Source organism: Podarcis tiliguerta (assembly GCF_965153285.1).
Source record: "Podarcis tiliguerta genome assembly, chromosome: 4".
NCBI classification, from domain to species: Eukaryota; Metazoa; Chordata; class Lepidosauria; order Squamata; family Lacertidae; genus Podarcis; species Podarcis tiliguerta.
In genome coordinates, this window is record NC_139537.1 from 62353169 (window position 1) to 62370557 (window position 17389).

The 17389-nt window shown below is 40.8% G+C and overlaps 2 protein-coding genes across 18 annotated transcripts in view; both read left to right on the forward strand.

Moving 5' to 3' along the window:
* The window catches only part of MAP7D2 (MAP7 domain containing 2), a 48016-nt gene extending 45298 nt beyond the window's left edge, over positions 1-2718 (forward strand). For 5 of the 6 annotated variants that reach the window (XM_083439424.1, XM_083439425.1, XM_083439426.1 and 2 more), the window contains 2 exons: positions 13-288; positions 1110-2718. In XM_083439424.1, coding sequence (XP_083295550.1) covers positions 13-262 — 250 coding nt within the window. In that variant the 3' untranslated portion in view covers positions 263-288; positions 1110-2718. Of the gene's footprint in view, positions 1-12; positions 289-1109 lie in introns of those variants that run through there. The other variant, XR_014510916.1, reaches the window with a different exon arrangement.
* Positions 2719-5214: 2496 nt separating this feature from the next.
* BCLAF3 (BCLAF1 and THRAP3 family member 3) overlaps positions 5215-17389 on the forward strand; it is a 29688-nt gene continuing 17513 nt past the window's right edge. For 2 of the 12 annotated variants that reach the window (XM_083439438.1, XM_083439435.1), the window contains exons 1-3: positions 5215-5481; positions 16129-16196; positions 16796-17371. In XM_083439438.1, coding sequence (XP_083295564.1) covers positions 16156-16196; positions 16796-17371 — 617 coding nt within the window. In that variant the 5' untranslated portion in view covers positions 5215-5481; positions 16129-16155. Of the gene's footprint in view, positions 7040-7095; positions 7221-13271; positions 13377-16128; positions 16197-16795; positions 17372-17389 lie in introns of all 12 variants that reach the window. The other 10 variants (XM_083439441.1, XM_083439436.1, XM_083439443.1 and 7 more) reach the window with 9 other exon arrangements.

A 17389-nucleotide genomic window follows, 5' to 3' on the forward strand; every position in this document is an offset into this window, starting at 1 on the left:
TTTTTTTAACAGTCCTGCTTCAAAAGAAGAGCTTATATCTATTCCTGAGTTTTCACCATTGAATGAAATTATGCCTGGTGTTTCTTTGGACCAAAATGGATCAAATAATGGGAAGGCTCTTCAAGATCTACTAGATTTTACTGGCCAGGCCACTTACCCAAAATTATCAAGTGAAAGTGTCAGCATAGATGATTGTAATAAAAACTTGATTGACGGATTTAATAGTCCAGGACAGGAAACAACTCTCAACACCTTGTGTTGACAAACACACTACTACTTAGCAATAAGGTACTATATTCTTGTAATAAGTATAATTGTTTAGCTACCCGTTGCAGTCAGTGTTTGTGTTGCCTTCTGACTGTCACACAACTGAAAAGAAAACCAGGACTCATGAGCCCTCTTCAGAAGTATTGTTTGTGCTTTTAGTGAGCATGTGAGTGGGGAGCAGGGCTGAATTGGATAATACTTGCCTGTCCCTCTATATCAGGGTTTCCCATACTTGGCTGTCCAGCTGTTTTTGGACTACAACTCCCACCATCCCTAGCTATCAGGACCAGTAGTCAGGGATGTTGGGAACTGTAGTCCAAAAACTGCTGGAGACCAAAGTTTGGGAAACCCTTCTCTTATATGCACAGTGTCCCTTGTATTTGTTCTGCCGAACACATTGGTATCATGGGCTGTGGCCAGAGGGAGATGTCAAGAGCATTGCTAGACAGGACAGCCTCATTCATGGGTTCACTGAACATGTGAACAGTACTTTGGAAAAGGGCAATGGTTTTTTGTCGTGTGTGTGTTTAAAACCATCTAATGTGCTCAGAGCTGTTGGGTGTTGGATGATGGATTGTTTACTGTCCCATTCCTGAATTTTCTTTAGTATAATTTGGAGGCCACACCCAGAAGGCTAATGGGTCTATAATTATGAGGGTCTGAGGGGTCTCCTTTCTTGAAGATTGGCACAATGTTATGCATTTAAGCCTTGAGAGGTTGAAAGTGAAGATCAGAACAATAAATGCAGTATAATAATCTGAAAATCTGAACAATTTAACATAATCTGCAAATAAAACATTGGCTTTACGTAAACTAACTCAGTCTATTTTTCTGATTGACAGATGCCGTTATTTGGGAGAATATAGACACTTCCAACGCTGCTGTTGGTCAAACAAGAGCTCGTCATTTTAAGAAGCTGCTGCAGTCCTCAACATTGGATATCATGTTCCTCTGCACTGAATTTACTGTCTTCCCATGTGCATTGATGAGCAAGTAGTCATTTTGGTCAGGAGTGGAAACTTCAGTTTGAGTGGTTTCAGGGAATATTTGTGGGAGCTTTTTTATAATTGAGCTTTTAGCTGCTAAGAAAACATGGTTATTAAACATATACGTATATATATATAAATAAATATATTATCAGTGGGCTCCCAAGTGAGTCAGTAAAATTTATTTTAAAACCATTCTTTTAATTTTGTCATTGAGCTATCAGGATTGTGTGTGTGTACGTAAAAATGCACATTAAAATGAAATGGCTGTTCCTGTGTTTGCCTTTCAGTTTGTTTGTGTTTTTTTCCTCTTGGGTAAAAGTCATTTTTTTAAATGCCATTTATTATAGGTGTCTTATTGCAAATCAATAACTGAGAAGGCTTGGAAAAAATATGCAACTGCTGGAATCCAATAGATTTTATTGCAGACAGTGGAACATTTGAATTACCACTCATGGCACATAACAATTTTATTTGTTATGGCACATAACAATTTTATTTGTAGTACTTTTTGATCTGTCGGTAACTGAGTTGGCCCTGAATTGGAGCTACCACTAATATAGTGCTAAAATGAAATTAGCAAAAGCTTATCACACTGTATTTAATTTTAACTGTCTGTGGGGGAAAGTTTTATCATTACATGTATTATATTATTGTAGAAGTAACTGTATCATGGGGTCCAGGATGATGATATGTTAATGTTCAAGATTCAGTGTCTGTTATCAATACCAGGTGGTTTTCATTCATGGGATTCTCTAATATCCAACAACTCAGCTTCATATAATCAACAGCAAACAGTATATATACATGGGCAACAAGATATTATAAGGTACATAACCACAAGTGCTGAAAGTCGTACTCCTGCAACACTATAGTCTTATCAGCCTCTCTCACTCTGCAATTGTATATGAAGAAAGCTCTTGTTGAGAATGCATAGATGTTCTGTATAATGTATGAAGGGCATAATTCAGCCTAGTTAAGCATTTTGAGATCCGTCTGTTCCAAAGGGCAAGTCAAGCACTTAAATTTCTCTTGAATTTGAAATCGATCAACCTTAAGAGTGCTTAGTTTAGCCTGGATTGTGCACAAGGAATTTCAACTTTTGGTGAACTCTTCTTACCTTTTATGCTGTATTCTATGCTGCCTAGAGGACAACTCTGTCCCATTCTTTACAACAACGAAAAATAAAATTCTGTTGGAGCTAAAGAAATGGGAAACTTTTATATGTTGGGGGTGTTGAAATGTAATGTAGCTTTGTTCTTGTGACTCTAAAAAATGGGCACATATTGAGAAATTAGTTATTGAAGCTATGTGATAATATACCCAAATGCTTACAATATTTATGTTGATGTCATTCAGCAAAAAATACTTCCTTGGTGACTGTGCAGTATGTGGTAGCATGGTATGGTGTTCTTCCAAGTTAATTCTGCAGTTTTCCTCATAAACAATAAAGAACTTAATCATATTGTGGTGGTGGTTGATGTATTTAGTTGTGACAGATTAATGACACAGTGTTTTCTGCAGGTAAAATGTATTTGTATTCAGGTGTTGAAACAATAAACAGTTTCTCCAGAGATGCAAGGGAAAAGGTTTAACATAAAACTCTTTTACATGAAATTCCAAGAACTCAAGGTTTGCTACAAGAAAAATTGATAGTTTCTATAAATCAAAAGCAACTTAACATATGAAAGCCAAATGCAAGCACAGTTGATTCTTAAATAGACTATATTGTCCGAGTCTATAGCAGATTTTTTAAAGCACAAATTATTTTTAATTCAGAAAGTTACAAAAATTGCTTGTGGCAGCAGACATCATTTTTTAGAAAGGTATTTCTCAAACTTTTACACACAAGGAGGAATCCTAAGATAAGGCCTGCTGTGATTCATGCATTTTTATAAAAAAATACTCTATTGTTCAGACAGTTTCATTATTGAATAACTTTTTGCTCCCTTAAAAAAGTTTTATAGAGACACAACAGGGTGCATGTGGTGATTCCGATCTTGCACAACAGCCTTGGATATGACCTTCTGAAGCTACATTATACTCAGTCAGACCACAGTATTGGCCCATTTATTTCAGTCCGTATTGTCTACACACTAACTGGTAGTAGCTTTCCAGGGTTCCAGGCAGGGTTCTATTACTTACTCTACAGACACATTAATTAAGGATAAAGCTATTAATTGGTATGAGTTCTGATGCACACAGTCGTGCAACAGCTTAGATTTTGGAGTTCTGAAGTCTGGCAATTCTCCCAAGTCTTCTCAGACAAGTTCTTCTCAAAGTGTTTAGGTAACTCCATAGTTCTGCAGCGACCCACCCTTTTCTGATAACAACTGACTCCAAACCAACACTGATAACTAAGTCATGAGATTCAACAAGGTGCATCTCAGGAGTAAATCAGCTGCTTCCTCACTAGTGGAATTAACCCATTAACTGCATTCCTTAATACACCTTCCATTTTGCATTCAGAGGCTATATAACTACCACACTTACTACATGTAATGAAGTGGGCTCCAACCCATGAAGACTTATGCCACATCTAATTTGCTATTCTTTAAGGTGCCACAAGTCTTTGATGTGTTTGCTCCCTGGGTCTCATAATTTAGGATGTTGTGCCAACTGTGTATATGAGTTGCATGACACACATGTAATATTTTGAACAGTTATTTAACCACAAAAAACAAAAATCTAAATATACAAATCCAAAAGGACGTGAACAATAAAAGTAAATACATGAGAATTAGCTCAGAGATTAGCCTATTAAAGGAAAGAGAAAAACTAAATTTGGAACAGCATTGTGGGCCATAAATTGCATTATCTTGTGTAGGTGAAACCTTAGAGCACTTGTTTGGTATGTAGAATGTCCTATATTCAATTCCCAGCACCTCCAAGTGGGCTGGAAATGTCCCATCTGAAACCGTGTTTCAGGTTGCTACCACTCAGTGTGGTGGGGCTGAGCCATGTAGATTCAGTATAAGGCTGCTTTCTGTGTTCCTATGCAATACCTTTGCACTGTGCCCAGATATTTTCCAAGTTTAACTACTATACTTTTCCTGTATCTATCTTATGACTTGTTCCAATTCCTAAGTAGTTGAACACTTATGAACTTGTGGTTCCCAGCCCATAGATAATACATTGATTTTGCAGTACCATTTGTACTTAGGAAAGTGAGATTTATTATTCCCATGTGAACAATTTTAGGGAAACTAATTGAAATTACAGTTCAATGGTTTTTGGATAAAAGTCCTATTGAGTTTTGTGGGATTCATGCATAGCATTAAACTCTAATATTATTTTTAAAAAGATAAATACAGTGAAAGTTCTGAAATCCATAGTAGGCCAGTACCCTTTTGATGTTGCTAAAGGGAAATGTCTTAGAACATTTTTAGTTCTCCAAATCGATACAGCTAGGAAAGAGTACTTTATTTTTGGTCCCAAAATTAAGCAAGGATGAGTATGGGAGATCCCTGCTAAGCAAGGGAAGGGCTGCTTCATCAGTCAAGGCTCAGCTGTGGAGCAGAATCTGAACGCCAAGCCTGCCTTGGGCTATGTGACTGGAGTACCTTTTCGGCATGTATAAAAAGCGCATTTTCTCTCGCCAGAGTAGCCAGGCAGCGTTTCCCCAACTTGGGTCTCCAGCTGTTTTTTGGATTACAATTCCCATCATCCCTGACCACTGTTCCTGCTAGCTAGGGATGATGGGAGCTGTAGTTCCAAAAAACAGCTGGGGGGGGGAAGACCCAGGTTTGGGGGGAAAACAGAGCCTACCTTTACACACCTGCGATTAACCTACAGTCAGCCTCAGTAGTGCGCCATGTGGAGTTTAACGCCCTTTTAATGTTTATGTCTGTTTTACAGTCAAGTATTTCTAGGCCGCCTTTCCGGGTAAATACAGTTTCGAGGCATTAAAAAAAATAAAAATTACAAAGGCTGTCCCGACCCCACACCCAAAAGGCAGTCAGAAGAAACAATACTAAGGGAAGAATGAAATGCACTGCCTCGTGTGTGTGTGTGTATGTGAAGAATGCCAGAATACACGGCTGCGTCTCTTTTATTTTAACGAAGCGGGGAAGGAGGACGCGCGCATGGCGGGGCAAGAGAGCAGCAGCGAGGGATTCCTCCGGGCCCCGCGAGGGTCGCCAGGGAAGCGTCGGCATTCGCTCCTTCCCCGCCCCTTTACTTCCGGGGCACTTGGCCCGGCCCTTACGCCTGGGCCGGGGTGGGCGAGGTAGGTAGGCCTGGCCGGTGGAGAAGGGCGCTTCCTCCTCTCTGTTTCTCGCTCTCTCCTCCTCCTCCTCCCGCCGCGGGGCCTGGGAAAGCCTCGAGGTGGGCGCTCCGAGGAGGAAGGAGGGCGGAGGCGGAGGCAGGTCCTGTCGGAGAAGCGGCAGCTGCAGTGGCTGGGCGAGCGAGCGAGCGAGCGGGCGGGCGAGGAGGCTGAGAGACGCCGCGACCTGGAAGAGGCAAGTGTGGTGAGGCAAGTGTCTCGGGACACCGCCCCCTCCTTCCCGGGCCTGCCGCGGCCGAGACTCTCCCCAGGGCTGAGGTGGGAAGGTCGAGGGCGGGCGGGGGGTGTCCGTCCACCCAGGGGATTCTCTTGAGGGAAAAGGAGTTGCACCTTCCCCTCCACCTTTCCTGGGTGTGGAGCCGAATTCCCCCCCCCACCTGCCCCCCCCCCGGTCCCGTTTAGCCGCCCTGTCCCGAGAAGCGACATCCCGCCTTCTCTGCCACGCTTAAAACTACCCGCAGTTATTATACTGTCACACACAAGAGATACTTCGGTTTCGTATTTGGGGGTGGGTTGGGGTGCTGCCCCCATCCTGGTCATCCTTTCCTTGGTCCGTGCTTACCTACCGCGAACGGTTTTTTTAAAGTGTAGAGAGCCACGACACCCGTCATTCGGTGGATTCAGGGTGTTCTTTATAGGGTTTTAGTTATTTGCTGTGGCATGAGATAAAAGGCTGATTAGAGTAAATTAGTCTGGGGTTTAACCTCCCCCCCCCCCAAAAAAAAAACCCAACTTACCTAGATGTCCAAATTGTGAGAGTGATAGTTTGGCAGTAGTGTGACAAATGGTAAGGAAAACTGTATTCTTAATAACACATTAAGTCAGAATCGTTGCCATTCTGTAGCACTATGCTCAAAATCATTGCAGTGGATTTAATCTCTTCTTTGGGTGCCTCCTCCACAAGAGGTCCATAGGGTGACAACAGGGCCTTTTCTGCGTTGGCTCCCCATTTGTGGAATGCTTTTCCAAGGGAGGGTTGGCTGGCACTTTCGTTATACGTCTTTAGGTGCCAAGCAAAAGCATTCTTCTTCAACAAGGCCTTTGGCTAACTAACATACAATATTCTTTTAAATGTGGGGAGGTGTTATTGGTTTGGTTTGTTGTTTTTAATACGTATTTTGTGCTTTTATCTTGCATTTTTATGCAGTGAACTGCCTTGAGATCATTGGATGAAGGGCAGTAGTATACAAATGTTAATAAAATAAATTCACATGTAAACATGTAAGAATCTTTAACCACCATGATTTGGAGCACAAAAAGAGGGATTAATATCTGCTAGGTTAAGGCTGTAAAAAATAACAGCTGATCACCTGGTTTCTAAAAAAAAAAAAAAAATTAGCTGGTTTCTAAAAATGTAATACTAGCTCCTAAGTGATCCGAAATATATAGGCTGATACAAAAGCAAAGAACCAGCTTGGACTGTTATGGAGGAAATCAGATGTTTGATTTCCTGCATTTGTGGTGCAACTTTCAAAGGAGAAACCTGTTTAACTACAATATGGTGAGATATGTAAGTTTGTATTTGTATATCGAACTCTCTCTTTTTCCATCTGCCAGAATACCGCTTTGGATACCAGAAACCTGAAGCAGAGTAACAACAGTGGCCAACCAGATGTGTCTGAGAAGCCTGCAAACAGACATGAAGGCAATAGCCATCTCCTATTGATGCTTCAGATAAACTGGTACTTGGGAGAAGTGATAAAGACAGACAGAAACATATGTTGAGAAGATAACAAGTGGGAACTGCTTTCTTTACCGCTTTTCCTATCTCTTGCCTAGGTAGCAACTATGGGTGTGGGTTGTTGCCTTGCTTGTGGAGTACCCAGACACATCTGATTGCCCACTGTGAGAACAGGATACTGGACTAGACAGACCTTTAGTCACATCCAGTGGGTTGCTCTTATCTTTGTATTTGCACATGAGAGAACTCTTAAATAACTCTTTCATAAATGTCTGAAGTTTTGCTTTCCATTTCATTGGATTAGTTGAGCGTAGTGAGTTTTCATGGAGTGAAGAGAGGAATGGTTGACACTGCCTGGAATTGTTGGGTATCGCTCAGCAAAGTGCTATACTTTTTAGCTTGTCTGTAGGGCTGTGAACCTTTGGCAAGTTAATTTTCTTCAGATCTTAGACTTGCTCAGCAGAGTCTTATGTGAATTCAGTTAGTTATAAATAATATAGTACATCTCCTTCTTACACTAAGTGTATAATTACAAATTCATTTTTGTTCAGTTGCCTTAGGGTGGTTGTGCACATCTGCTCTTACTTCCCTAGGTTTTTATTTATATGCCCAAAAATTATAAAATGGAACTGATTGTCAGTTGTTCTTGCGCACTACAGTTTTGAAAGTTTCTATTTTAACAGTTTGGGTTTTGGAATAAATTGCTGTTTTTCTTTCACCTCTGCATACATTGTACGCACCTGCTTTTTCCATAAGCTTAGGTGACTAGTGTCACTCTTCTTTTGGATTCTCTTTGCTTCTGAGTAGATGGAGCTGTGTTTGGTTGGAGACCACATTAATCATACTTTGAATAGACTCATTGAAATTGATTGACTTGTAATCTGTTTATTTCAGTGGATGTACTCTTGGAGTGTGACAAACATTGAATATTGCCCAATAGATTTAAATCAAATTTCCAATTTGGTGATATACTATATATTGCCTAAACAAAAGTGTTCATGTTGAAACATACTGGTTTGCAAAGAAACAGAGTTTTTCTAATACATAGGAGTATAATCTAAAACCTCTAGTTATGGTTCCCACAAATCTTTGCACCACACAATTATATTTGCTGAAAGAGGAAGGCATAATTCTGAAATTTCATGAATTTCCATTTTGCTCTTTCTGCAAGCATGCAAGGACACTTAAGCAAAACCAATTGCTTGAAAACAAGGTTTTGTCTGAAGGTAGTTAAATGTGTTTGATTGTGAGTTTGGCATTTGGAATATGATTTTCAAAGCATCCACAGCAGTGAAAAAACTAATCAATTTGTGACTTTGATTTTTTTTTGTCACCTCTAATAGAATTGGCTTCAGTTTGTTTGGCATAAGCATATGCTGTTGTGTTCTTTTTTGAAGTTTCTTTATAGTTGATTTGTCAGCTTGCTGTTGGTATCCATCTCAAGAGTGATTCCGGCTCCGGGTGAAGTCAAACCACTGTGTTAGCAGCACTGAAAAAAACGCCCCAGGGTGCATGTCTGGGCAGGGTGTATGGAGGTCCTGGCTCACCCAGAAGACAATACCTCCTTCTCAGCCTTGCTGATGTGGTCTAAAGGAAAGCAGAGCAATATGTTTGGCACGGGCACCAGCTTGGCTGCAGAGTTGCCAGGAGGAGATGTACAAGGTGTCATCAGCTGTCTTAGGGTCTCCACTGTGAATTTATTGTCATCATTAAATTATCAATTTAAATACTTAAATTGAGTGCAGATATTTTTAAATGAATAAATATTAAATTTCAGTCATAGAAGTATGGTCACAAGACATTTTTCACTTTCTACCAGATTGTTTTTCAAAGCTAAATGCATTCTCCAGATGTAGTAGTCTGTTTAGACTGACATCCTGGTTTCCACTGCCCTAGGGCAGGGCTGTGGAAAAAATCATTCAAAACCATCTAATACAAATCTTAATAATCTTGTGGCAAAATTGAACTTTGCTTGTTGTGGCAGCAAGTTTTATAAGAAAGAACTTTAAACTCTTGGATAAATATCTTGTTTCAGGCACTGTTCTTTCTATAAAAATGATGGAGGGAGGAACTACATTATGTAAACTTTCTTTGAAGACCTTAGGTATGCAGGCAAATTTGTGTGAGATATATAGCTTGTTGCCTGGCTTCCTATGGCAAGTATCACCTCCAGGCCACTATATAATGAACCTTTCCTAAACTGGAAGAGCTGATTATTATTTTTCTTTCAAACCTCAGATGTTCTACAAATGACTAATAAGAGTGTGTGTCAACGCAAGGGCTGGTAACTTACAGACTTCTTTTTCAAAGCTGATATGTGCTCAAACATGCATAATGCAAAGTAGTTAAAGGAGTAGTTAAAGTGTTGTATGTTGAAGAGAACATCTCAAGTTGTACAATATTATGTTCATGCTCTGCTTTCTAGCACCTACTGCGTGAATAGCATAGTAAGTACACAATGTAAACATTTTAAGTATTGTGAGATAGGACTACAGTGGTACCTTGGTTCTTGAACTTAATCCGTTCCGGGAGTCTTTTCGACTCCCGAAACCATTCAAAAACCAAGGTGTGGCTTCCAGTTGACTGCAGGAGCTTCCTGCACGCAAGCGGAAGCCGTGTCGGACGTTTGGCTTCCAAAAACATTTGCAAACTGGAACACTCACTTCCGGGTTTGCGGCGTTCGGGAGCTGATTTGTTCAGGAGCCAAGCTGTTTGAGTACTAAGGTACCACTGTATCTTCAGTAAATATCAGAAACAAAAAGGAGTTAAGCATAACATGAGGAAAAACCTCAATAGTACAGTTAAAAATGCAAAAAACAATTCTGCGTAACTGTTATTTGTAGAGCATAATCACAGACCCCTTTCTCCTTTTTATAACAGTTTCAACAGGAATGGCACCAACATCCATCTGACTCAGGGATCATTTAGAATTAATAATAATTTATCATAATAATTTATTTTTATACCCCGGACATCTGGCTGGGTTTCCCCAGCCCCTGTTTCCGTCAAATGTAGTTTTACAGCAGCTTTCCAGCTTAGTGTTCTGGTTCTTATTGCATGAACAAAAACCTTAACAAAATATGCAAGGGATTTCTTATACAGACTCCAAGAAAATTGATACTGCTAAAAAAATTAAAGTATGTTGTTCATGCTACCATCACTTGGCTCATAGTAACTCCAGGAGGCCTTGAGCAGATTTGCAACATACTGTTGCCAATTTCCTTTCTTCCTTGTTCCTGTGTGGTTACCAACTAAACTACTGTACCATGCACTCCATTAACCTGCTCACCTAAAAATCTCTCATAGTGAGGAGAGACGGATGAGAAGTTGATCATCAAGCCAAAGCCTCTGGGTTTCTCGCATCTAGCATATATACTTTTGTGGAGGGCTTCAGGCCAAACAGTAGTGTTTTCCTTTAATCATGACTTTTATTCTGGAAGCACCAGTGCCTAATTCTATCCATATGCATTTGCAGCTGCCAGATCTTTGGATTCTAGCATTGTAGTCCATTCTTGGAAAAAGCTAGCCTTCCTTGGTTTGTGTGTAACACTGGTGTTTATTGTGCTAGGTTATGCAATGTTCCCTCTGCAGTATGCTAAATTAACTGAAGCAGAAGCAGCAATACCCATGGATGCAGAAGAATTTTAGCTGTTGTCAAGGTGGCGGCCACAGTTTTCCAGTATAAAAAAATGTTTTAAAAATCCCTGAGTATCTACAGCCAAGCTAGTTTTGATTTCTCCTCTAATTTCATATGGGGAGCAGGGTGGAAACACTGTTGTGCAAGTGAAAGCCCTTAAACAGGGGTTTGTACTGGTGGTGTTTGTTAGGTGAATTCTACCCACAGAATTTTTAGACTATGTCAATGTGTAAGCCTTTGACTGTTTCATAAATTGCAGTGTAAAGGATAAAATAGGGCAATTGATGAAGCCCATGTAAAGTTTTGAATAGTAACGGTTTGAGGGTTTTACCTGAGGTAACCTGAAAAAGGTGAAACTTTCCATGTGATGACAGTGTCCTGCACTGCCATGATTCTCAGTGTGGAGCACTTTGGTTCTCTTAACTTGTTGGCTGGTGCAGAATGAGGTGAAAGCTTTATCTAGCCTAACACCCCTAAGCACCCCTTCCTGGTCATGGGGTGATCCATAGCCACCAGATAACAGGGGCAGTGGTGGAGTTCTTCTACTCACCCCCAAGAGAGAAATACTGCTTTTGCCTTGTGGCAGAAGGCCGTGTACCCTTTGCCTTCCCAAATCTTCCTGTATTAGACACATGGTTATTAATAATGACAGAAACAGATTTGTGTGTCTTGTCAATTTAAGAGTAAAGGTAAAGGGACCCCTGACCATTAGGTCCAGTCGTGACCAACTCTGGGGTTGCGGTGCTCATCTCGCTTTATTGGCCGAGGGAGCCGGGGTACAGCTTCCAGGTCATGTGGCCAGCATGACTAAGCTGCTTCTGGTGAACCAGAGCAGCGCATGGAAACGCCATTTACCTTCCCACCGGAGCGGTACCTATTTATCTACTTGCACTTTGACATGCTTTCGAACTGCTAGGTTGGCAAAAGCAGGGACCAAGTGACAGGAGCTCACTCCGTCACAGGGATTTGAACCACCGACCTTCTGATCGGCAAGTCCTAGGCTCTGTGGTTTAACCCACAGCACCACCCGCCTCCCTACAATGTAAGAGTAGGGCTATATAAATTCACCCTGGCTGTTGAATACTCCATTATCAGAATGTGAGGCTTAGTCCCAGGATGTTCTTGAGGGCTGTTCACCTGAGAGCCCAAAGTGTGTGTGTGTGTGTGTGTGTAGTGCAATCCTAACCATGTCTACTCATAAGTAATTCCTGTTGGATTCAGTGGGGTTTACAGGTATGTGGGGTTAGGATTGTAGTCTGAACCTCATATTTTGTTCTAATGACTGTCTAAGATGAGACATAATCAGGGGTCTTGTGGAGTTGGGATTCTATAAACAGTCTTCCCAGTGGCAGCTGGGAAAAGGAAGGGACCTGTGAGTCAATTCCTGGATCTGTGATTCTGGGTGAAGCAACTGAAGCAATAGCAAGGTTAGAGTAGGTGCTGTAGAAATGAACCAGGCATAAAGGGGGACAGGCAGCAAGCAGAGCAACAAAAGCCTGTTCAAATATCATTTCGGGGGTTCTAAACTTCTACATGTTACATTGTCAAGGTGGAAGAAATAAAAATGTTTCCTATTTCTCAGGGATATGGTTTATATAACAAGTCATTTGACAACCTTTGTGCTTTTCAAACTGATTAGAACTTGCCATTTTCATTTCTGTTGTGGTTTGACTCTGTGGAACATCTGGAGCATGGTGATGAGGTTGAGATGAGGGGCAGAATATAACTTTTGAAAATAATTTTATGTAATCGTTAGGGACTCACAGAACCAAGATTGCTTATTGTTGCTTTGATTTGGATGGGTGTGAGGGGTGGGAAGGAGAGGAGAAGTCAAATACATATCTTCAATTCTCATTCCTGCATAATGAATCCTATAACCTTCCTCATTTTATAGATCTTTCTTTTCAAACACTTTTAAATATCTTACCTTTCCATTCGGCAAAGTCAAATGCCATTCAGGCTATTAGTTACATAGATGTTTCAGAAACAGATGACAATACAAGAAAGCAATTGTCAGTCTGAAAGTATCCTCTGTTGAAAACTGGATAGAAGCCAGTGACCATGACAAAGGTTGTGTTCTTGCATATCTCTCTGTGTAAGGACATTTCTTCAAAAAAAGAAATTACTGCTCTGGTAACTGAGACTTTATCTTAAATTATTTTTAGTGAGTCTTACTGTGAAGCAAGTACACACAGGATAGCCGCCTTGGCATGTTGTGCAGATATCTTTACAAAGGAATTCCAAGTGTTTGCCCCAAATATCAACATTTTCTAAATGTTGTCTTGTGGATTGCAAAATGGTTTGTTGATGCCTTCCAGTCTCCATAGAAAAAGGGACTTTACCTTACTTCTGTCTAAAATGTTGTGAATTTGTATTGCACCTGAGTTACTGACAACAGGTTTTACTTACTTCCAGAAATGTAAAGGCATGCCACAATATCCACCCATTTGCCTAAAGCAGTTACATCCTAGGCTTGGCAGCTGCCATCCACCCACAAAGGTTGAAGTCACAGTGAATAGAGTAAGCCTTTGGAATAACTTTTTAAATTATGTCTCTTCATCTAAAGGAGTGTCATATGTGCATCTGTTTATCATCCAGAGCTATTTCCCAAAACATTTTGTTTCCTGTACTTTAATTTTGGTAGCCAGCAGAAGGAAGGATGAGCAGATTCAAGTTGTATTAAAAGGATGTAAGGATTTGGGTAAATATATAAATCATTGTTCACATTTCTTTGAAGAGTAGCAAAACAAATTGAGTAACTTTTGTAGTAATTTTTTTGTCCTCTAAATGGATTAAACATCCCGGTCAAGACGTTAAATGACTTGACTTTGGGGTGAATTTTAAAGACTCTTATGTGAACGGTTTCTTTCCACAAGGTGAAAGGAGTGTCTGCCCTGTAAATTATGCTAGTACTCTTTATCCCGAAGCAAGATCCTATGCATGATGTCAGTCTTTCCCACGCTACCAATGTGATTGCATTGCTGTTTGGATGACAAGTCCTTTTTCTTGGCTGTGATTTCTGTCACACATATCCAACTTTGGGATTGGTAGGGCTGTGATTTTTATGGTATTTTTCTTGGCTTTGTGCAGTCATTTGGGACATGGATAGGACTGTTATTCGTAAGTGAGCACTGTGTAGAAACAGTTCTGATATTAGAACATATTTCATGTTGCTGTTCCATTAATGAGTGAAAAACTGAATGTGTAAGACAGTAGGCAAGAGAATACGTTCATTTTACAATACTCTGCAAAAGGTAAAGGTAAAGGGACCTCTGACCGTTAGGTCCAGTCGCGGATGACTCTGGGGTTGCTGCACTCATCTCGTTTTATTGGCCGAGGGAGCTGGCGTACAGCTTCCGGGTCATGTGGCCAGCATGACTAAGCCACTTCTGGCGAACCAGGGCAGTGCACAGAAACGATGTTTACCTTCCCGCCAGAGTGGTACCTATTTAAAAGCATGTCAAAGTGCAAGTAGATAAACTGCTAGGTTGGCAGGAGCAGGGACTGAGCAACGGGAGCTCACCCCGTCATGGGGATTCAAACCACCGACCTTCCGATCGGCAAGTCCGAGGCTCTGTGGTTTAACTCACAGCGCCACCCGCATCCTTTTTTTCACATGTGGAGAAAGCGACTCTGCAGCCACTGAAGCTGCCATGCCTCTCAGGTTTTTACTGAACAGTTTTTGCTGTGCAGATTTCACGTATGGATGGCACCACCAGACTGACCCTGGAAGTACTATGAGTATTGTAAAAGAGGCCACAAAAGTGGGCAGTCTTGTGTAGCAATCTCAGATTGCAGTATACTTGGATGCCTCTATGTTGATTGCTACAACTTCCCTGAATGTATTTGTTCAGGTAGCAGACATCATAAGCAAACACCACACCCCTATGTACAGAGACAAAGACTTGGTCTCAGTTGGGATTCAGAAATAGAATTTAACAAACTATGAGTAATCCTGACATAAATATATTACATACTCTGCTGCTAATTTTTTATTGTCCAGGGAGCCTTTGAACTTGTGCTTTTAAAATTGCCTTATACAGTGCTGCCTCGGGTTACATGCGCTTCAGGTTACATACGCTTCAGGTTACAGACTCCGCTAACCCAGAAATAGTGCTTCAGGATGAGAACAGAAATCGTGCTCCGGTGGCGCGGCGGCAGCGGGAGGCCCCATTAGCTAAAGTGGTGCTTCAGGTTAAGAACAGTTTCAGGTTAAGTACGGACCTCCGGAATAAATTAAGTACTTAACCCAAGGTACCACTGTACATGCCATATACAAGCTGCTTATGAATGTAAAGTTTATCTCAAATGCTTCCACTTTTTATAAGTAGGTGTTCTGAAAACCTGGGATTCCCGCATTGGTTTACTAGCTTCTTAACAGAGCTAGTTTATACCAATTAAATTCCCACTAATCCAACTTATCCAGAAGTGCCATAGCTGAAGCTTCTGAGCAGTATTTGAGTCGCGGGCTCATTTTTGTCCATGGGGCAAAAGGCGCATTCGGCTCCGCCCCTCCCTCTTTCCTTTATCTGCACATGATTTCAAGACTGGAAGATGGGAGTTTCCGCTGGCAGGATGATTTTCTGTTTATAGATTTATGTTGTAGCCTCCCCAGCGGCCGAGGTATTTGCTACGGCCCCCTAAAAAAAGCTCAATCACCTTGACCCGCATCCCCCCATTTGGGTAGACCTCTTCCACTTTTATATTCTGTGAATAGATCACAGTCTCTTGGGAGTTGGACATCCCTGATATAGATGAAGTGGATTAGGCTCATCTCCCATTGTTTTTGTATATGATGTTCTTTGGTGATCCCTGCAGCCCCTACATCTCACATGCTGTTCTAAAACATCCTCCAAAAAAATCCTCCTACAAAACAGATTTTATTTGTGTGGCATAGAAGGGGATTGTAGATGTGAAGGAGAACTGAGATGGCCAGGATTCCTGTTCCTGTTCTGATCCAATAGAAGGTTCTATTGGATCAAAGAGCTTTTCATCAGCAGGAAGGCACCAGTTGGATGCAGCCTATCAGCACTAACTTGCAGAAATGAAGTCAGCAAATTGCTACTACTTTGCTTTAAAGTAAAGGAATAGCTTATACAAATGTTCCCTTTCGTTTTTGTTTCCACAATGTGGCTGTTCATTTAACCATAAAATAAAATGCCTAAACTAAAGTCCTCTGATATTGTGTAAACATTTTAAAATTGTTATCTATTTTAATTGTAACAGATCCCAATTATTAATAAGTAGTCATTTGTTTATATTTTCTTTACAGATTCAATAAATTAATTGATAGGAAAAGATGGTTAGATCACGATCAAGATCGCCAAGATGGAAACGAAGGTAAATGTCCATATTTTTCTACGGATCATAAAGGTTTCTCTTAACTTACTAGAAGAGAGCCTTAAATGATGTTATCAGAAGGGACTTTTTCAGGGTTTGACTGAGGCTGAGTCCTAATAATGTAGAGCAGTAAATATGTTCAGGACTCCACATGTGAAAGAGATTCTGATAATAGAAATGCAAGTTTAGTGTTTTCTCCTTTCTTCACATTAGTGTTCTAATACCTATTTGAATGAAGTTGGAATGACTGCATATAAGGAGAGGCTTACTAAGTGTGATTCATCAGATCAGAGCAAGCTTTGTGTGCACAACTCCTGAGAGATTCCTGTTTGTATAATGGAGAAGATCTGCTTACAGGAACCTGTTCTTTGTGTTTATTGTCCTTTTAAGTATCAGGACATGCATTTTAATTGACTTTAAAATGGGAGAGACTGCAAGTCGCAACTGCGAAGCCCCCATGTGCTAGTAAAAATGCGCTACTCAGGGTAATTTCAGCCAGAGACTTTTGGACACGGTTTGTGATAAAGCCTAAGATTCACAAAAAGAAGCTGTATTACAGTAGTTAAAATGGAATTGCATTTTTGTGTGTTTATATGTAGGTCTTTATCGCCTGCCTTCAGGAATCAGGAACACAACAGACAAAGGCACAATCATAGCAATTATGACTGTGAATACAAAGGTTTCCGGAAAGATGCAAAGAAGCCTATGCCTTGGAGAGTGGAAGATGGGAAATATGGACAAGCCAGTACTAGATATGCACCACATGACACTAACCACCACCGACTTTATGAATGTAGGTCATATTCACCAACTCTGAAAAGAATCCCTTCGGAAGATATGTATAGTCACAAACCTTGTAGGACACATTCACCAGAAAGGAATGCTGATATCGGAAGAAGCCACTTTCCTTCCAGGTATCCAGAAATGTCTCGCAAAGAACACAACCATTCTTTTTATCCGTCCAAAACACGTGACAGAGAGATGCATGAAGACCCCCGCGCTGCTGCTGGAAATACAAAAGGGATGAAGACTTTCCATGAGCCGTTAGGAACTAACTTTGAAAGGAAGTGGAATGAAAATGACTTGAGGCACCACCAGTTACCAGAAGACAAGTATACTCAGTCACCTCGAAGATGTTCTAGTGAATTTATGCCAAGGAGCTCTTTGCAGAAGAGGTAGAGAAATTGCCCAGT